The 22,556-nt window shown below is 41.7% G+C and overlaps 1 protein-coding gene across 1 annotated transcript in view; it reads left to right on the plus strand.

Moving 5' to 3' along the window:
• LOC139420870 (E3 ubiquitin-protein ligase RNF43-like) overlaps nucleotides 1-22,556 on the plus strand; it is a 162,143-nt gene that overhangs the window by 133,304 nt on the left and 6,283 nt on the right. Inside the window, exons 3-6 of the mRNA XM_071171244.1 lie at nucleotides 20,037-20,111; nucleotides 20,296-20,430; nucleotides 21,070-21,171; nucleotides 22,197-22,470. Coding sequence (XP_071027345.1) covers nucleotides 20,037-20,111; nucleotides 20,296-20,430; nucleotides 21,070-21,171; nucleotides 22,197-22,470 — 586 coding nt within the window. The remainder of the gene's footprint in view (nucleotides 1-20,036; nucleotides 20,112-20,295; nucleotides 20,431-21,069; nucleotides 21,172-22,196; nucleotides 22,471-22,556) is intronic.

A 22,556-nucleotide genomic window follows, 5' to 3' on the forward strand; every position in this document is an offset into this window, starting at 1 on the left:
TCTTTCAAAATACTTTGGGCGTATTACGTGTTGTAGTAATAGCTGTATAGTAGAAAAATAGCACTAAAAATAAGAACACTATTGGAGAAAGTACATTAGCCTAATTATTGTGCTGAGGTGGTACAGTCAGTGTCCGTGTCTGGTGTGGTCTGTCGTGTGAAAGGTCACATGACTCTGTCTGTATCTGTGATGTGTTTAACAAGTGATAAGCTATCCGATGACAATGGCCTTTCTCTGTCACCTTGTGTTTTGCATTTCAAATCTATGTCACTGTACAGCCATAGCACAGCTAAAGACTGTAGTGTTGAAGGGAGAGAGAGAAACGGCAGGCAGCCAAGGAGAGGGAAGGATCAAAGAGGGAGAGAGAGGAAGGGATCAGAGACAGAAGGAAAGAGAATGAGTGGAAAAGAGGGAGGGGAGAGGGAGAGAGTGAAATGCTCCCATTGACCCTAGGGCTGTAACGCTAGATTAGAGCAGTAACCTCCCATACCGCCCATCCATCCATCCATCCATCCATACATACATACATACATACATACATACATACATACATACATAGTGTACGTACAGGTAACTGCCAAAATAAAGGAAACGCTTTAGTAAATTAGGGATACAAGTATATTGAAAGCAGGTTCTTCCACACAGGTGTGGTTCCTGAGTTAATTAAGCTATTAACATCCCATCATGCTTAGGGTAATGTATAAAAATGCCCAGTTGCCTATTATTTTGGCTACCATAGCTTGAAGAAGAGCTTTCAGTGTATTTGAAAGAGGGGTCTCAAAGGAGCATAGGGGGTCTAAAGGGTGTGTGTGTCAGTCACCAGATCTCAACCCAGTTGAACACTTATGGGAGATTCTGGAGCCCCAGCCTCCACTTTCTCCCCCCCAGCCATACCACTTCCAAGCCATGTAATGTCTGTATCTGGGAGGGGTTTAACAAGTGATACACTATCAGATGACAATGGCCTTTCTCTGTCACCTTGTGTTTTGCATTTCAAATCTGTGTCACTGTACAGCCATAGCACAGCTAAAGACTGTAGTGTTGAAGGGAGAGAGAGAAACGGCAGACAGCCAAGGAGAGGAAGGGATCAAAGAAAGAAGGACAAATAAGTAGTGAGAAAGGGAGGGAAAGAGAGAGAGTTAAATGCTCCCATTGACCACGGGGGTGGAACACTAGAGCAGAGGCATAACTATCCATACATGCATACATACAGTGCCTTGCGAAAGTATTCGGCCCCCTTGAACTTTGCGACCATTTGCCACATTTCAAGCTTCAAACATAAAGATATAAAACTGTATTTTTTTGTGAAGAATCAACAACAAGTGGGACACAATCATGAAGTGGAACGACATTTATTGGATATTTCAAACTTTTTTAACAAATCAAAAACTGAAAAATTGGGCGTGCAAAATTATTCAGCCCCCTTAAGTTAATACTTTGTAGCGCCAACTTTTGCTGCGATTACAGCTGTAAGTCGCTTGGGGTATGTCTCTATCAGTTTTGCACATCGAGAGACTGACATTTTTTCCCATTCCTCCTTGCAAAACAGCTCGAGCTCAGTGAAGTTGGATGGAGAGCATTTGTGAACAGCAGTTTTCAGTTCTTTCCACAGATTCTCGATTGGATTCAGGTCTGGACTTTGACTTGGCCATTCTAACACCTGGATATGTTTATTTTTGAACCATTCCATTGTAGATTTTGCTTTATGTTTTGGATCATTGTCTTGTTGGAAGACAAATCTCCGTCCCAGTCTCAGGTCTTTTGCAGACTCCATCTGGTTTTCTTCCAGAATGGTCCTGTATTTGGCTCCATTCATCTTCCCATCAATTGTAACCATCTTCCCTGTCCCTGCTGAAGAAAAGCAGGCCCAAACCATGATGCTGCCACCATGTTTGACAGTGGGGATGGTGTGTTCAGGGTGATGAGCTGTGTTGCTTTTACGCCAAACATAACGTTTTGCATTGTTGCCAAAAAGTTCAATTTTGGTTTCATCTGACCAGAGCACCTTCTTCCACATGTTTGGTGTGTCTCCCAGGTGGCTTGTGGCAAACTTTAAACAACACTTTTTATGGATATCTTTAAGAAATGGCTTTCTTCTTGCCACTCTTCCATAAAGGCCAGATTTGTGCAATATACGACTGATTGTTGTCCTATGGACAGAGTCTCCCACCTCAGCTGTAGATCTCTGCAGTTCATCCAGAGTGATCATGGGCCTCTTGGCTGCATCTCTGATCAGTCTTCTCCTTGTATGAGCTGAAAGTTTAGAGGGACGGCCAGGTCTTGGTAGATTTGCAGTGGTCTGATACTCCTTCCATTTCAATATTATCGCTTGCACAGTGCTCCTTGGGATGTTTGAAGCTTGGGAAATCTTTTTGTATCCAAATCCGGCTTTAAACTTCTTCACAACAATATCTCGGACCTGCCTGGTGTGTTCCTTGTTCTTCATGATGCTCTCTGCGCTTTTGACGGACCTCTGAGACTATCACAGTGCAGGTGCATTTATACGGAGACTTGATTACACACAGGTGGATTGTATTTATCATCATTAGTCATTTAGGTCAACATTGGATCATTCAGAGATCCTCACTGAACTTCTGGAGAGAGTTTGCTGCACTGAAAGTAAAGGGGCTGAATAATTTTGCACGCCCAATTTTTTTTCTTCAGTTTTTGACTTGTTAAAAAAGTTTGAAATATCCAATAAATGTCGTTCCACTTCATGATTGTGTCCCACTTGTTGTTGATTCTTCACAAAAAAATACAGTTTTATATCTTTATGTTTGAAGCCTGAAATGTGGCAAAAGGTCGCAAAGTTCAAGGGGGCCGAATACTTTCGCAAGGCACTGTACCTACATACATATGTACGTACGTACTTACAGTAAACTGCCAAAATAAAGAAACACTTGAGTAAATGAAGGATTCAAAGTATATTAAAAGAAAAATGCTTCCACACAGGTGTGGTTCCTCAGTTAATTAAGCTATTTGTCACGGATGAATAGGAGTGGAAGGTAGGAGTCAGGTGCAGAGAGCAGAGGGTTCAAGAAAAATAGGTCATTTATTCCAGCACAAACACACTGACCAACCCAAAACACAGGGTAAAACGGTCCGGAGCACAAAACCACATCCAACACTAAACGTGAACACAAAATAATTCTGCACAAACTAGAGCGGGCCTAACAAGCTTAAATAGGCTAGAAAATCAAGAAAACACAAATAGGAACAGGTGCCACTAATAAGACTAATAAAACTAACAGAAAAGCAAAAAGGGATTGGTGGCGGCTAGTAGGCCGGTGACGACGACCGCCGAGCACCGCCCAAACAGGCAGGGGAGCCAACTTCGGCGGGAGTCGTGACACTATTAATATCCCATCATGCTTAGGGTCATGTATAAAAATGCCCAGTTGCTGTATAATTGTGGCTACCATAGCTAGAAGAGATCTCAATGACTTTGAAAGAGGGGTCTCAAAGGAGCATAGGGGGTTTAAAGGGTGGGTTGGTAGGTGCGCGTGTGTCTCATTCACCAGATCTTAACCCAATTGAACACTTATGGGAGATTCTGGAGCTGTGCCTGAGACAGCGTTTTCCACCACCATCAACATAAGACCAAACAATGGAATTTCTCGTGGAAGAAGGGTCTAATAGAGTTATTTTTGGACTATATTATATCCATATTTGACTCCAAGTATCGATTTGTATGTTTTTTTTTTAAGTATTATTATTTTGTATTATTTTTGCTACTGTAGGTAGTGTTAGATAGGGATAGTCGGCTGGTATCTGCGCCAAAACTACAGTATTTTTCATCCTATAGCTTGTTCATCCACATCTTCTTTTGAAATAGTGAACCAAAACTCGTTTTCTCATGCTCTCTCTTGTCTCTCTGCAGCAGAAATAGTGAGCAATATGTTTGGAACATCAAATTGAAGTAAAATCGCAGTATCGAATCGCAATACATATAGAGTCGTGAGAATTGCAATACATATTGGCACCTAAGTATTGTGATAATATAGTATTGTGAGATCCCTGGCAATGAGTGTGTATCTGGGTTGTTGGAGAGGGGTGAGAGAAGGTAGAGGAGGGGTTAACGAGGTTTGAAGGGGGTATGCGTGTGTCGGGGGTAGAGAGGAAGGGGTTTTAGGGAGTAGGAATAGGAGAGAGTTGAAAGAGGTGGTTCAGTCTATGATTCAGTCCCATCCCCTTTGGCTAGTCGGGGCACTCCTGAGAGCGTAGCATCTACCTGCCCTGACACGCCACTCCCCCCCAGCCCCACATCAAAGCAGCCCTGTGAGTAATGGATACCAAGTGGTGCGACGCCCTTTCCTCCTCCAACCAGCTCGGCTGCCTACAGCCAGCGGCAAGCACCAAGCACCCTGTGCTCACACACACTCGCGCACACACACACACAGTATAGACAGAGACTCACATACAGTATTTGCACACACACTTATTACGTCAGCAGGTCAGAGAATCAGTCTAGTCCGAAGTGTAAAGTTAATACAATTTGTTACTACCATGAGGATTGCAATTCAAATACACAGGGTCCACTTAAGATTTAATTCAGGAATGAATTAATTATAGAAGTTATGCCCATTAAATGTAGAATTTGTAGTGTTAGAGTTTTGGGCACAACGTTGACGCCAGTGACAGTGAGAGTAATTGTATGCCTGCACTTATCTCGTGCCCCGTGCTCTACGAGCGTGCTAGACTGACGGCCTGTCCGACGGAGTGCCTGCTCACAATTGGACTCACCATTGATGTTCACGAAAGAAAATGTTTGGACTCTCGTGGAGCAAGTTGATAGCAGTGACAAAAAAAACATGTATTTCTACAGTAGAATATTTTTTGCTATGGAGTTGTATAGTCATGTAAACAATAGCGCAAGCAACAAGCTCCTCATCCACTGCAGTACACAACTAAATGCTTAGTTCGATAATGTACATTTACAACAGCTCACGCACATTAGCTAGTAAACCAAAGATAGTTTATAGCTTTGGTCAAAACTCATTTCAATTGCAGAAGCCTGGGCTGTCCCATGCCTCGATCAGCTGTTTCTGTCATTGGTTCAAGAAGTGCATTTTGACATGACACAGATGTTGGCTAATCTAAAGCACAAACGTCAACTTGCATTTGAAACAAATATAGAAATATGTTATATTATATTACGTGAAACCAGCTAATAGCAGAAATGTTCATACTTTAGCAATGAAAACTATTTAGGAAATTACAAGTGTTCACTTCATTACTATACATATGGGGCTGTATTGCATTAAAAAACCATTGCATGAAGAAGACAGGCAAATCAATGGTTTAGTTTATATTCAAATGTATACAGAGACACAACAATGGATCATCAAACCCCACCACCCACAACTCAACATCCTAGTATCCAACCATTTAGATATTTCCTGTGGTAGCAGTAACATTACAGTCTTGCCATCCTATCTGAGTGACGTTTATGTTGTACAATGTGGCAGTTGCTAGTTCTTCTTCTTCGCATCCCCTGATCAGATGTACCTTGCTCCCCCAAAATATCTCTTTGGAGGTCTGAGATGTACATACAGTTCTTTATTCTTGAATGCCTATACCCTTTGTCCACAGGAGGTTGGGGAGGATGGGCTCGTGGTAATGGCAAGAGCAGAATGAGTGGAATTATATCAAATACATCCAACACACGGGGTGTTTCTCAATATGCATACTACCATGCTCCACACTCTCATCCAAGTGCATTCTCCGACCACGTTCTCTTGAGTACGTTCTTGTGAGGACGAGAGTGTGGAGAATGCATAAAACAATACATTTGAGAAGCACCCCCTACTTTATTACCTCATGCGTCACCCCAGTCACTGTCTTCCAAGATATACACAAAGCAAACATTTTACTCCAAAATTATCAGCTAAATATGTGAATTGTAAAAATCCAGCTAGCCAGCTAGTTAAACAGGCAAAATGACCTCAAACTAGTGTTATGTAAGGTAGATTTACATTTTTCATGGGTAGCTATCCAGTTAGCCCTATTGACTTACTTCGGACTTGCCCATTCACTGAACCGTCTTCCAGCCAGGACAACAATGTCACTAGAGATGAAACAAGATCCTGTAAGCTAACGCACTTCTGTATATCGCGCTGTAACGTACAATTTACCTTATTTTAGCGCCCCAAAAACGTAATACTTCCAGGTCAACTGTAATATGAACACCATTGTAAAGCACAATTTCTCCCCTTTCCAGTAAAATCAATGATGAGACCTTCATGCTGCCTGTCTCTGCATGATTAAAGAAGGCAATGAGCTCCATCGGGCCTTTTTTTTTAAAGTATGATTTCAAGCAGAGCCAACGTTAGCCAAGTTTTGAGTTTGAGTTTAGTTTACAAGCTGAGTGCATTACGGTCCTTCAAATTAAGATTAGAAAAATAATACTACTGTACTGTCATATCGGTTTCATACACACATAATAACATTGTTTCTGTTATAATTTATTAGGCGATATTTTAAGAATATTGGACACTGTCAGATGTATCTTACACGCAGAGGTGCCTGCAGCGTTTTCCTATTGCTTTCATGCTAATTTAAACCGGTCAATGCATTTTGGAGCAACGCTGCTTTATATGGTGGGGTTCAGTCTGCCTGCCTGTGTGTGTTTGTGTGTGTGTGTGTTATTGTCTCCACTTTAACCTCTCCTGGAAAATGGCTGCAGATGAAGGCATTACGGTCCTTCAATTCCCGAATAAGCTGCTATCCACTCCGTCCGATCACCCTGGTCTTTCCACAACTTTTTTTAGCAGATATTTTTCTGTCAGTCTGCTGTTGAAAGCATATCCCTCCTAGGTATCAAATACTTTCTCTTTAGGGTAGCAAATATTTTCGCATTAGGTCCACCATGTTTACTTGATTTGTAATGGTGTCCTCAGAGAGATACATGGTCATGCCTCTTACGTATTGCATCCCTCTCAGAGCGCGCAGTCCAGATTTGCAAGCAAATCGAACCCAGTGATATTTCAGCTGCTGCTACAGGTGCAACACTGGGGTCTGAAGTTATCTAATCTTCATAACATTACACTCTCTGATCCTTGCCACTTTATTAGGACCATTTAGAGTTATTTTAATGAAAAAATCTTATATATTGAACCTTTTAACTTCCTTCAATGTTCTAAACCAAACAACCACCTGCCACATGTAATAATGCTGGTGTAGCCTATACTCTTCACTTTCACTGTTTCACTTCAGCTGCCTACCTGGTGTCTGGTCTGTCTGACAGAAGACAGAGAGAGGGAGACTTCCACCCTGCTAACTCAGACCTGTAGGCCTGTAGACCCAGATCACTACTCACTGGACCATGTCATTACCCATTTTAATGCTTTCAGGATCTCTCTCCTTCTCTCTCTCTTCATTCTCTTTTTCTAGTTTCCCTCAAACCCTCTGCAAAGGTTTCTGAATGGCCTAGTTGCAGTTCGAAATTAAATCTGCTTGAAAATCAATGGCAGGACTTGACAATGGCTACCTAGCAATGATCAACAACCAACTTCACAGAGTTGTTTGAATAATGGACAGATCTTGTACAATCCAGGTGTGCAAAGTTCTTTTCCAGAAAGACTCACAGCTATAATAGCTGCTAAAGTGATTCTATCATGTATTGACTCAGGAGGTTGAATACTTTTCTAGTCAAGAAATATTGATGTTCTAATTTTCTTCCACTTTATCATTACAGAGTATTTGTGTCGATCGTTGACAAAAAAAATTAAATTAAATCCATTTTATTACCACTTTTGTAACACAGCAAACTGTGGAAAAAGTCAAGGCACTGTGTTTTTTTTTTACCTAACTTAGTTTAATTTGTATTTACAGTGACAGCCTACCTGGGCAGCCCACCTGCCTTGTTCAGGGCAGAACAACAGATTTATTTTTTATTTACCTTGTCAGCTCGGGTATTCGATCCAGCAACCTTTCGGTTACTGGCCCAATGCTCTAACCACTAGGCTACCTGCTGCCCCTGTAAATTGCTCTGGATTAGGGTTGGGTGGTATCCAGATTTTCATATCGTCATACAGTTCTTTTCTCAGCCCGAGATTTATGTTATTACCAGTTTAGTACACAAGAAGGCACAAAAAAAAAACGGTAAAAAAGCCCACTGGGCGTCTATTTTCGGCATCAGAGTAATTTTGTGCTTCAGTTGCACTTTTCCGCTCGGATGAGAATTCACGAATGGGCATTCTATCACTAGATGCTCTGACTGATGTGTAGCTGCTTTTCTGTGGTACTTTCTCGGTCGGTGAAGCCAGCCTACTTTTCTCTTCTTCTTGTAAACTCATTTACTTATGTGGCTGCCAGCCAAATAGCGTTGCACTTCTGTTGTCATCTGATTAAAATGAAGCTGATTTCTGACAAATGTGTGGCACTAATGTATTTTCTGTGAAGAAAAACTATAGTTGCACGTCCCTGATCACACTATTGAATAAAAAAACCCATTGTTGACTTTGAATATAAAACGCTACCCCTGTCAATACACAGATGGACTCACCTGCGACCGCTTTCTCTGTGCTATTTACAAACAAACACGTGACTGCCTCAACTGTTCTGCGGAACTACTGTAAGCTTCATAATGTAAAATAATGTGACAGGTGAAATTAAGAAAGCAATCTTCTTTATATACTAACTTATTGCATAAGTTGAGTGCAGATATTTACACTAAACACAAATATAAACGCAACATGTAAACTGTTGGTCACATGTTTCCTGACCTGAAATAAAAGATCCCAGAAATGTTCCATACGCACAAAAAGCTTATTTCTCTCAAATGTTGTGCACAAATTGGTTTATATCCCTGTTAGCGAGCATTTCTCGCCAAAATAATCCATACACCTGACAGGTATGGCATACCAGGAAGCTGATAAAACAGCATGATCATTACACAGCTGCACCTTGAGCTGGGGGCAATAAAAAGCCACTCTTAAATGTGCAGTTTTGTCACACAACACAATGTTTCAATTTCTGAGGGAGCGTGCAATTGACATGCTGACTGCAGGAATGTCCAAAAAAGCTTTTGCCAGAGATCTGAATGTTAATTTCTCTACCATAAGCCGCCTCCAATGACATTTTAGAGAATTTGTCAGTACATACAACCAGCTTCACGACCTCAGACCATGCCAGACCAGGATGTCCACATCCGGCTTCTTCACCTGCGGGATTGTCGGAGACCAGTCACTCGGACAGCTGATGAAACTGTGAGTTTGCACAACTGAAGAATTTCTGCACATAATTTCATAAACCGTCTCAGGGAAGCTCATCTATGTGGTTGTTGTTCTCACAAGGGTCTTGACCTGACTGCAGTTTGGCATTGTAACCGACTGGCATGCTGGAAAAGTGTGCTCTTCTCAGATGAATCACGGTTTCAACTGTTTTCTGATGTCAACGTTGTGAATAGAGTGCCCCATAGAGGTGGTGGGGTTATGGTATGGGCAGGCATAAGCTACAGACAACAAACACAACTGCATTTTATTGATGGCAATTTGAATGCACAGAATGCAAAGTGATGATATCCTGAGGCCAATGTTGTGCCATTCATCCGCCGCCATTACCTCATGTTTATTTTCCAAGATGGCATAGCAGTTCAGATGTCTTTTGTCCTCGTCTTGTCGTGTCCCGTATATATATATGTATATATATATATATATGTATATATATATATATATATATATATATATATATATTTACAACTATCTTCGCATACATTTTTATATATTTTTTTATATATATTTTTTATTTTCCATAAACTCATCTTCAAAACACTCTCCTGCAACTCTCCTCACCAATTTATATTTTAAAAAAATAAAGTATTATTTACCTCAAATCTGTAATCCTCCATAGAAGCTAATCCAGAAGCTAATCCAGAAGATAGCCAGAAGCTAACCAGAAGCTAATCAGAAGCTAGTTAGCTTCTTTACTGGCTAATCGTTAGTATTCAGCTAACCACAGTTTGTGGTCATCAGCTATCCTTTAGCTCGAAAATCTATCGCCAGTTTTGTACGGCGCGGCTCGGACCGGAACATACCGGACCTATTTTTCTCTCCATGTCCCCGGATTTCTACCGCTAACTCTGGACATTTATACCTGGATCTCGCAGCTAGCTAGCTGCTATCCGTGTGACTATCGGCTTATGTCGATTGCGGAACAAACATCAATTATTCCGGAGCTAGCCAGCTGAAGAGTTCCATCAGTCACTCCTGGGCTACAATCACCTATCCGGACCCGTTTTACTGCCAACGTGGAGCCCCACCAGGCCTTCACAACTGGACTACCGACGTTATCTGCCCGAGGGAGTTATCCGGCTGGCTCCTCCGTCGCGACATTACCTGAACGCCCATCTGCGGTCCGCTAATCGTTAGCTGTCTTATCGGCTGCTATCTGAATAGACCTTTGGACAATTTTTTATTTATTTATTTATTTATTTATTTATTATTATTTTTTTATGTCTTTTTTTAATTATTATTATTATTATTATTTTTTTTTTAATCTCTTGGGCCTCTATTATAGTTTTTTTTGCGAATTGGATTGATCCCCTCTACCACACGGAACCCCACTAATCCTACCGACGGAAACGCACGAGGAGGCTAAAAACAGACCTCCATCCTATGCTAGCTTGCTACCGATGGCCCGGCTAGCTGTCTGAATCGCCGTGACCCCAACCAACCTCACTACTCACTGGACCCTTTTGATCACTCAACTAAGCATGCCTCTCCTTAATGTCAATATGCCTTGTCCATTGCTGTTCTGGTTAGTGTTTATTGGCCTATTTCACTGTAGAGACTCTAGTCCTGCTCACTATACCTTATCCAACCTATTAGTTCCACCACCCACACATGCGATAACATCTCCTGGTTTCAATTATGTTTCTAGAGACAATATCTCTCTCATCATCACTCAATACCTAGGTTTACCTCCACTGTATTCACATCCTACCATACCTTTGTCTGTACATTATACCTTGAAGCTATTTTATTGCCCCCAGAAACCTCCTTTTACTCTCTGTTCCAGACATTCTAGACAACCAATTCTTATTGCTTTTAGCCGTACCCTTATCCTACTCCTCCTCTGTTCCTCTGGCGATGTAGAGGTGAATTCAGGCCCTGCAGTGCCTAGCTCCACTCCTATTCCCCAGGCGCTCTCTTTTGATGACTTCTGTAACCGTAATAACCTTGATTTCATGCATGTTAACATTAGAAGCCTCCTCCCTAAGTTTGTTTTATTCACTGCTTTAGGACACTCTGCCAACCCGGATGTTCTAGCTGTGTCTGAATCCTGGCTTAGGAAGACCACCAAAAATTCAGAAATTTTCATCCCAAACTACAAAATTTTCAGACAAGATAGAACTGCCAAAGGGGGCGGTGTTGCAATCTACTGCAAATATAGCCTGCAGAGTTCTGTCCTACTATCCAGGTCTGTACCCAAACAATTTGAACTTCTACTTTTAAAAATCCACCTCTCTAAAAACAAGTCTCTCACTGTTGCCGCCTGCTATAGACCACCCTCTGCCCCCAGCTGTGCTCTGGACACCATATGTGAACTGATTGCCCCTCATCTATCTTCAGAGCTCGTGCTGCTAGGCAACCTAAACTGGAACATGCTTAACACCCCAGCCATCCTACAATCTAAGCTTGATGCCCTCAATCTCACACAAATTATCAATGAACCTACCAGGTACCTCCCCAAAGCCTTAAACACGGGCACTCTCATAGATATCATCCTAACCAACTTGCCCTCTAAATACACCTCTGCTGTCTTCAACCAAGATCTCAGCGATCACTGCCTCATTGCCTGCATCCGTAATGGGTCAGCGGTCAGACCTCCACTCATCACTGTCAAACGCTCCCTGAAACACTTCAGCGAGCAGGCCTTTCTAATCGACCTGGCTACTCCTACCCCGGTCAACAGCACTGCACCCCCCACAGCAACTCACCCAAGCCCTCCCCATTTCTCCTTCTCCCAAATCCAGTCAGCTGATGTTCTGAAAGGGCTGCAAAATCTGGACCCCTACAAATCAACCAGGCTAGACAATCTGGACCCTTTCTTTCTAACTAGCCTGTTCAACCTCTCTTTCGTGTTGTCTGAGATTCCCAAAGATAGGAAAGCAGCTGTGGTCATCCCCCTCTTCAAAGGGGGGGACACTCTTGACCCAAACTGCTACAGACCTATATCTATCCTACCCTGCCTTTCTAAGGTCTTCGAAAGCCAAGTCAACAAACAGATTACCGACCATTTCGAATCTCACCATACCTTCTCTGCTATGCAATCTGGTTTCAGAGCTGGTCATGGGTGCACCTCAGCCACGCTCAAGGTCCTAAACGATATCTTAACCGCCATCGATAAGAAACATTACTGTGCAGCCGTATTCATTGATCTGGCCAAGGCTTTCGACTCTGTCAATCACCACATCCTCATCGGCAGACTCGACAGCCTTGGTTTCTCAAATGATTGCCTCGCCTGGTTCACCAACTACTTCTCTGATAGAGTTCAGTGTGTCAAATCGGAGGGTCTGCTGTCCGGACCTCTGGCAGTCTCTATGGGGGTGCCACAGGGTTCAATTCTTGGACCAACTCTCTTCTCTGTATATATCAATGATGTCGCTCTTGCTGCTGGTGAGTCTCTGATCCACCTCTACGCAGACGACACCATTCTGTATACTTCTGGCCCTTCTTTGGACACTGTGTTAACAACCCTCCAGGCAAGTTTCAATGCCATACAACTCTCCTTCCGTGGCCTCCAATTGCTCTTAAATACAAGTAGAACTAAATGCATGCTCTTCAACTGATCGCTGCCTGCACCTGCCCGCCTGTCCAACATCACCACTCTGGACGGCTCTAACTTAGAATACGTGGACAACTACAAATAGACTGTAAATTCTCTCAGTCTGGTTAGACTGTAAATTCTCCTTCCAGACCCACATCAAACTTCTCCAATCCAAAGTTAAATCTAGAATTGGCTTCCTATTTTGCAACAAAGCATCCTTCACTCATGCTGCCAAACATACCCTTGTAAAACTGACCATCCTACCAATCCTCGACTTTGGCGATGTCATTTACAAAATAGCCTCCAATACCCTACTCAACCAAGTGGATGCAGTCTATCACAGTGCAATCCATTTTGTCACCAAAGCCCCATATACTACCCACCATTGCAACCTGTATGCTCTCGTTGGCTGGCCCTCGCTTCATACTCGTCGCCAAACCCACTGGCTCCATGTCCTCTACAAGACCCTGCTAGGTAAAGTCCCCCCTTATCTCAGCTCGCTGGTCACCATAGCATCACCCACCTGTAGCACGCGCTCCAGCAGGTATATCTCTCTAGTCACCCCCAAAACCAATTATTTCTTTGGCCGCCTCTCCTTCCAGTTCTCTGCTGCCAATGACTGGAACGAACTACAAAAATCTCTGAAACTGGAAACACTTATCTCCCTCACTTACTTTAAGCACCAACTGTCAGCAGCTCACAGATTACTGCACATGTACATAGCCCACCTATAATTTAGCCCAAACAACTACCAATTTCCCTACTGTATTTATTTTATTTATTTATTTTGCTCATTTGCACCCCATTATTTTTATTTCTACTTTGCACATTCTTCCACTGCAAATCTACCATTCCAGTGTTTTACTTGCTATATTGTATTTACTTTGCCACCATGGCCTTTTTTTTGCCTTTACCTCCCTTATTTCACCTCATTTGCTCACATCGTATATAGACTTGTTTATACTGTATTATTGACTGTATGTTTGTTTTACTCCATCTGTGTCGTTGTATATGTCGAACTGCTTTGCATTATCTTGGCCAGGTTGCAATTGTAAATGAGAACTTGTTCTCCACTTGCCTACCTGGTTAAATAAAGGTGAAATAAAAAAAATACAAATGTTTCAGCATGATAATGCACGACCCCATGTCGCAAGGATCTTCCATGGTCTGCATGCTCACCAGAGCAAGTTCGGGATTCTCTAGATAGACGTGTACGACATGTTCCAGTTTCCGCTAATATCCAGCAACTTCGCACAGCCATTTAAGAGGAGTGGGACAACATTCCACAGGCAACAATCAACCGCCTGATCAACTCTATTCGAAGGAGATGTGTCGCGCTGCTTGAAGTAAATGGTGGTCACACCAGATACTGACTAGTTTTCTGATTCACGCCCCTACCTTTTTTTATTTAAGGTATCTGTGACCAACAGATGCATATCTATATTCCCAGTCATGTGAAATCCATTGATCGGTAGATAGAAAGCACCTAGGCTTGGCATTTGAGCCAAAAACAAACTCTCCACTTGTGCCATCATGACAGATTTAACTTCATACAAATGTCATCAATTAAAGTCAATTTAAATAAATAAATATTTGTAGCTACTTTTTAAGTACACGGAACAAAATCATCAATGCAACACACAGCAATTTCATTTATTTTACTGAGTTACAGTTTACATAAGAAAATCAGTCAATTTAAATAAATAAATTAGGCCCTAAATTGACTGATTTTCTTATGTAAACTGTAACTCAGTAAAATAATTGAAATTGTTGCGTGTCGCATTGATGATTTTGTTCCGTGTACTTAAAAAGTAGCTACAAATATTAAAATGTATTGATAAACTTCAAAGAAATTGGAGAAACGGTATTGGCAGTATTGGAAAAACCATCCCGTGGCTATTTCCAAATACCCTGGTATAGGGTATATACGGTATACCGCCCAAGTCTACTCTGGATAAGAGTGCCTGCTATATGACAAAAACATCAAAATGTAAATTGTACTCTGTAGGAATAGTACAGAATGAATATGTCTATAATACCTTTGACACAGCTAGCTCTGGTTTTGTCAGACTTTAATTGATGACATTTGTATGAAGTTAAATCTGTCATGATGGCACAAGTGGAGAGTTTGTTTTTGGCTCAAACGCCAAGTGGAGGTGCTTTCTATCTATCTACCGATCAAATCTGTCCTATCATGTTGTTGTATCACTAGGATGGATGTTTGCTAACCACAAAGCTGGCTGTTACAGTACTGTTCCTCCGACCATAACAAAACAGGAATGTTTCCACATACATTTTGGCTCTCATTGCCTTGTTTTAGTCTGCATTTAGTTTTAATTTGTTAAAGGGATTGTAAAAGAATAAATAAACGTTTAATATAATTCCAAGAATCATGTCATAGCATGAGTTCTTTCTGTTATTTGAGTTTGTTTCCTTTCCGGCTTTGTGGCTTCACAGAAACCTATGGGATTATTAGCCAGCATTTGACCACTGCCACCGGTCCACATTGTGATACTATAATGACATAATAGAATATTATGATGTATTCCTGAAATGGCTACTGCGGTTCTTTAGTGGAGTAGTCTTGCAGCTCTGTGGTCGAGGCCATTTAAATGTATTTAGTAGGGAGAGAGTGTGTGTGTGTGTCTGTGTCCCCGTGTGTGTGTTGTTGTTGTGTGTGTGTGTGTGTGTGTGTGTGTGTGTGTGTGTGTGTGTGTGTGTGTGTGTGTGTGTGTGTGTGTGTGTGTGTGTGTGTGTGTGTGTGTGTGTGTGTGTGTGTGTGTGTGTGTGTGTGTGTGTGCTTGTCCTCAGTACCATACCACAAGTATAGTTTTTTCTCCATTTATTACCTCGATTAGTAGACATGTGCTTCTTGCTTGGTAGAGAACTCTTGAACTCCAGGTAAAGCAGATTCCCACATGTTGAAGCTCTACTTCTTCTTACTCATGTCGCTGCGCCCCATTTAGTCTCATGCTGCGTACTACAATTACAGCCCTAATGAAATGATGGGTTGGAGGTTGTTGACTTGGGCAAGTAGACAAGCATTGGACGTTACAACAAAGGGATACATGTACATGTTCATTTTCTATCTGACCTTCTTATGACCGTTGACACTGTGAACTTTGATCCCAACCCTAGTCATCTGAGTGGCTCGAGGTAGAGGAATACTGGACCATTAGAATATGCAGTATGCCCCACTTTCCCACATTGACACTCATAATACACGCACGCACACACACAGACAGACTTATCTTAATTTGAACTAGTTTCTCATAGTAGACAAATAATCCTGCGGGAACAGGAAATGTGAAATATTATGTGGATTATAATTAATGGACATTTTTTGTAAGGGTTGATAAATGTTTTGTTAGGGCAAAATCAAGTCTGAAATTACAAACTTTAGAAGCCTTTTTAAACCTTGAATACACTTTAAGTTTGCATATCCTGCTGTGCAAGAAAATGATGATCAAGTTTAGATGCGGCATCTGTACAGTACTCAATAGCTTTTACATGTCACAATACCCACTCAGAAAACAGGGGAAGGAGGGGTGCACCTCTAGCTCTTGACAGTTTGTGTATACAGTCAAATGAAATGAGTGTATTTCTAGTCATGTATTAACTATTTTTCTAGTCATGTATTAACTTTTCCTTTTGGTTTTTTGAAGTGTTAAAAAGTGATCGGAGTTCAATGGAGCCGTTCCTCTAACTGTTTTTTTTTTCATTAACTTGTGATAAATGGTTTAGCTGAGTGATGTCTTCACCTGGATTTGTGGTGTGTGTGTGTGTGCGTGCGTGCGTGTGTGTGTTTACCTCTTGGCTCTCTGCCACCTGGGGCTGATTTTAACCTGCTAGACATTGTTTAGTGTTGTGTTTGACCTGGATGATCAGTTGTTTCAGCTTGCGGCTCCACTTCATTAAAGACATTGGCAGCCATTCAGTCATTCAACCAGGAACGCAACCCTTTTCACAGCATGTGTTGAGACATTGATGAAAAGGTTGATCTCAATGATTTATTCAGGGACACTCTTAAAATGCCTTTGGTTATTGTAGAGTACGCCACCTTATTCTTATTCAGAAAGCTATATTTTCCCAACATTGGGGAATTTGTATGTAAACATAACATAATGCAAACCTCATAGAACCTTTCAGGACAGGGCCCATATGAGCTCTTTAGAAAGGGAAAAGGCTAGGGATAAAAAAGGCTAGGGATAGATACAAATATCGGTTCACCAATATTATCGGCCGATATTGGCCTTTTAACGCTTTATCGGTATTGGCCGATAATAAATAGGATGAAAAAAGGGAATCTCATGCTTGTCTGAACACTAGGGGCCATTCTCATGATGTCATTATTGTCACGATGTATGAAATCAACATTCGAAGCATAGTTATTGGACAATTGCTCTTTTGGATGGCAATTTTACATTTTATTCATTTGGCAGACACTTATCCAGAGCGGTTAAGGTTAATTGCCTTGCTCAAGTGAACATAGACAGATTTTTCACCAAGTTGGCTTGGGAATTCAAACCAGCGACCTTTCGGTTACTGGTCCAACACTTAATCACTGGGCTACCTGCCGCCCCAATTTATGAGAATTCTGTTTGGGGAAAAATGACACTTTTTAATTTCCCCACTGTAAAACAGTACATTGGCAGATATATCGGTACGGAAAGTTTTGACCCCCAAAAATCGGAATCAGTATCGGACCCCAAAAAATATATCGGTTAGGCTCTAAGATACAGGAGGTGCTGGGTCAGTTGTGCCGTAGTGTATGTTCTGTCCTCCGGTTTCCACCCACTGGACACACCACGTCATTTCAACATGAAAATGTTTGGTTGAGACATTGATCAACGAGATTTCACTCTTTATTCACCCACTCAAAAAGACAGCCAGAAGTTGATGCTTTCAACCATCTAAAAGCGTAACCAAATTCCAATGTTAAAACAATGTCAGATTTGGGGGTTTCGTTGTCATCTGAATGTGTTATCACTGCGCTTTCAACCATTTATAACCAGAACCAGAACAATATTGACTGTCCTTCATGTCTCTAAGTAATGATGAACTGTCGTTTCTCTTTGCTTATTTGAGCTGTACTTGCCGTAATATGGACTTGGTCTTTTACCAAATAGTGCTATCTTCTGTATACCCCCCTGTATATTACCTTGTCACAACACAACTGATTGGCTCAAATGCATTAAGAAGGAAAACAATTCCACAATTGAACTGGGTGCCTGCAGGCTGACTACAGTTGTCAATCGAACAGTGTTTCCTCCAACACGTGGGTGCAGCTGACTTCCAGGTTAAGGAGTGTGGTTTGACGGGTCATGTTTTGGAGGGCACATGACTCGACTTTTGCCTCTCCCAAACCTGTTGGGGAGTTGCAGCAATGAGACAAAATCGAGAGGAAAAAAAGAATAAGATCAAATCAACCTTTATTTAATGTTTGATTTAATTTGGTCCAATTCTTTAACTTAGATCGAGAGAAAAAAAATAATAGGATCAAATCAACCTTTATTTAATGTTTGATTTAATTTGGTCCAATTCTTTAACTTAGATGTTTGATTGAGATGAATACGTGAATCCACCATTCCAAATTACTAATTACTAATTTGTAGAAAAACTGGAATTAAGCCAGACTAAGTCAGTGTCTCAACAGATACACAGATGGGACTAGCTAAGCAGAAGATCTCCTTCAAATGTTGATATTTGGTTGTGTTGACAGTCAAACACAATTTAATATCCAGTTTGTCTACAAATTCATTACTGAGATGTTGGATTCACGTCTCCATCTCAACCAAAAATCTAAACTTAAAGAATAGGACTAAATCTAATCAAACTTTAAATGCACTTTAAATTAAGTTTGATTGGATTTAGTCCTATTCTTTAACTTAGATTTTTGGTTGAGATTGAGACGTGAATCCTACATATTATTGATTAACTTGATTACATTTGAAATCAACCAAAGCTTGAAACCCTAGTCCTTGAATGTATTGTCTGTTTTTAGTTGAACCGTGGGTTGAATTGAAACAATAGCTGTTGATGACTTTGAAAACGCTATATAGGCCTAAATACTATCATCGATGAAATACGATTTGTAAAGTATGGTTACATTTCATTTGCTCTGTTAAACCTACCCTTTGGATTGACTTCGATGGCAATAGTGAATATATTTAGAACTCTCAATAGTTATTCTCACGATAGCACATCGGGAGTAGTCAGTGACAAATATAAAAGCTGGGTTGGGTCTGGTTAAAACCCTTGATGGGAGACTAAATTAATAGTTGTACATCAACTCTCCAGTAGGAGGTGCTGCCCAGCCTATTTATTTTTTCTTCTGATAGTGAATATAACGTTGAAGATCTGACGTTGTTCAAAGGTACAAATGTAACATATTTGATACAAGGTTTGCCTATGTTGAAAATTGGTTACAATGATGACATAATCCTGTGGTTGAAATCTCACCCTCAAAACAACAGTGATTCCAAATCCAATGTATTTTCCACGTAGATTCCATGCCACATGCTTACGTTGAAACAACAACTCATTTGTGCCTAGTGGGCAGTAGTGTACTCTCTGCTTCCAGGTTCCCCAGCCCTGCTGCTCTGCTGCCATGTTTGTTTTGGTGTGAAACTGGAGATGGCATACAGTCCTATCTCAGCCCACGTTACCACAACACAGCCCCTCTCTGCCCTCTCATTGCTCTCTCTCTACCCCACCCCTCACGTGCCCTGCTGCAGGCACCTCTACCTTCTCATGTGTTCTCTGTCCATCCCTCTCTCCCTCCAACTCTCATTGATTCTTATCTCTCTCACTCCCCCATCTCCTGTCTTGTCCGGGCTTAACAATGTTATTATGTGTGTCACTGTCAAGCAGAGGTGTACTCCATTAAGAATAGTGCTTGTGCTGTGCAGGCTACAGTCTTTTCCCATTCAATAATACTGTGTGTAGTGGGTTGTCTAAAGCCAGCCAGGTTGGGATTGTGTAAGGAAGAAGGGCTGTAATTTGACTTTGTTTGGCATTTGGAGACAGTGGGGTATGACTGCCATGTAGTCTTGACTATGCAAACCATGTACAGTAGAAGATTACTACACTGCTTCGAAATACAGGGGAGTTTTGTTTTGCACTCTATTGTGAGATCCAATTGTGAGCTTTTTATTTTACCTTCTCTCCTTTCTCTCTCTTCCTCCCCGCTCTCTTGCGTTCTTTCTCCTCTTTATAACAACATGTTATGTTAACAGTCATCTCTCCTGTGTTGTCTCCCTCAGGCTCGCCTGGCACTGGAGAGAGGTGCTCAGGCTGTCATCTTCGATGTCACCGACGACAAAGACGCTGCTCTCGAGGTGAGGAATGGTGGAAACCGTCAGAGAGAGCAGAGGACAATAAAGTAGCATAGCCTGACCTGACCGAGAGAGACAAAATTGTTTTAGTGTTACTGATTTATCAATGATTCATTTTCTGTCTTCCCCTCCTCTATCCATTGTATGTCTTCCCCCAACACACACACACACACACACACACGTGTAGCTGCATGAGTCTGACTCCCTGCCGCTTCCGGTGGTGCTGGTGAAGGCTAAGGATGCTGAGGAGCTGATGGGACTGGTTAACAAGAACGAGGAGGCTAGAGTCCGCATCGACATCAAAAAAGAGGACCCAAAATGGGTAAGGAACAAAATACACACATGCCGAATATCACATATTATTATATAATAAATACATGATATGTTTTTATACATGTTTTCTATTTATTATATAGCCATATATTTGTATTGTATTTATTATTATTATTATTATTATATATATGCATATCATGAGACACATAATGGAAGTTGTTCGTTACATTCCCTCAAAGGTCCGCTCTAAATGCATGTCTCTGTAACGGGATTCTTCCTGGGAAGGAGAGGCGGACCAAAATGCAGCGTGGTTATAATTCATGGTTCTTTAATAACGAAACTATACATGAATAAACTACAAAACAAGAAACGTGAAAACCCGAAACAGTCCCGTGTAGTACAAACACTGACACAGGAGACAACCACCCACAAAACCCAACACAAAACAGGCTACCTAAATATGGCTCCCAATCAGAGACAATGACTAACACCTGCCTCTGATTGAGAACCATATCAGGCCCAAACACAGAAACAGACAAACAAGACATCCAACATAGAATGCCCACTCAGATCACACCCTGACCAAACAAAACAGAAACATACAAAGCAAACTATGGTCAGGGTGTGACAGTCTCCCAATCTCTACTATGAAATAGTAATAACATTCACTCTTTCTCTCTCTTTCCAGCCCCACTATGATGTTGGTATCTTGCTCACTATAGTCCTGGCTATTCTGGTCATCGTTCTGATCTTTGCCTTCCGGTACCGATGCAAGTCCAACAGAACCTGGGTGAGTCAGTCAACAACACATACACTTTACACAAGTCTCAATAAAAAAAGCCTTTATCTCTGCAAAATGCAGCCATCTTAAAGTGGTTTAGGTCTGGGCCCGGTTGCATAAAACATCTTACTGTTTCCCTTAATGCATCATTTTCCCTTACCTAAGGGAATTGTTTAAGGGTGTTGCAGAGAGCCCCTCAAACCTTTCCTTAGGTAACGGCATCATTTAAGGGTTTTACAGTAGTTTGAAGGAACATATGTCAGAAAGAGTCTCTGGTGACTATGGAGACGACCTGATTCACTGACTGAACATCTCATCAAAGAGATGGATTTTTGGGGGAGATCTCAAAATAGAATTTCTACATTCAAGACAGGTGAAACAAATTGATTCAGAAGATAAACACGTTTATGTTAGTTACTTTTTTCTCAGCTATTACTTTCTATCACGTCAAGTGAACCTTGAGTAGCTAGATAGATAGCTCACCAACAGCTTTGTAGCCATGGGTTGTTACATTGTATAACTAAGTAGCTGGCTGGTGGATGTTTTCCTTTTGAAACCAGGGCAGAGGAAAGCAAAATGTTGGATTCACCTCTCCATCTCACCCAAGAATCAAAGTTAAAGAATAAGACTAGGGCCTCCCGAGTGGCCTCCCTGCACTGCGTTGCACAAATATTGTTTACGTTGATATCCATACTGAATGAAGCACTTAAGGGACCGCATGGGCACCCTTAACTTTTTCACTTAATTTAAAGGGAAAATTCACCTTAATATGTTTTGTGCAACTGACTTAAAGTTAGGGAGACTTGAAGCAAAAAGATGAGGGGAAAATTAACTCACAATGTTTTATGCAACCAGGTCTTGTACTCTAACTGTCGACCAAACACAAAAGAAAGTGTCCACTGTATATACAGCTCGAACATGCACCAGAAAACCCTCAGAGAGGAGCAAAATGTGAACTTTGAGACATCTCAGTCAGTTCTGAAGTCCAGTTCTCTAACCTCCGTCCCACACGGCCTCTTCCTCTATGACCACAGGACTCAGTCCATCAGCAGACCATGCGAGCCATCAGTCGTCTGGAGACGCGAATGTACAGCTCTCAGGGCTGCGGGGGCTCACAGCGCCACCGTGGGGGCTGGGGGTCTAATAGCAGCTCCAACTCCAGCCCCGTCTGTGCCATCTGTCTGGAGGAGTTCCTGGATGGACAGGACCTGAGGATCATCTCGTGTGCTCATGAGTTCCATAAGGAGTGTGTGGACCCCTGGTTGCTGCAGCACCGCACCTGTCCTCTCTGCATGCACAACATCATGGGTAATGACATCGCATGACCACTAGGGGACGCCTACAACAGGCCTTAGAATGGGGGAAGCACAAGACTACTTTACCCACTCTTGAGC

Source organism: Oncorhynchus clarkii, chromosome 12, assembly GCF_045791955.1.
Source record: "Oncorhynchus clarkii lewisi isolate Uvic-CL-2024 chromosome 12, UVic_Ocla_1.0, whole genome shotgun sequence".
In the NCBI taxonomy this organism is placed as follows: Eukaryota; Metazoa; Chordata; class Actinopteri; order Salmoniformes; family Salmonidae; genus Oncorhynchus; species Oncorhynchus clarkii.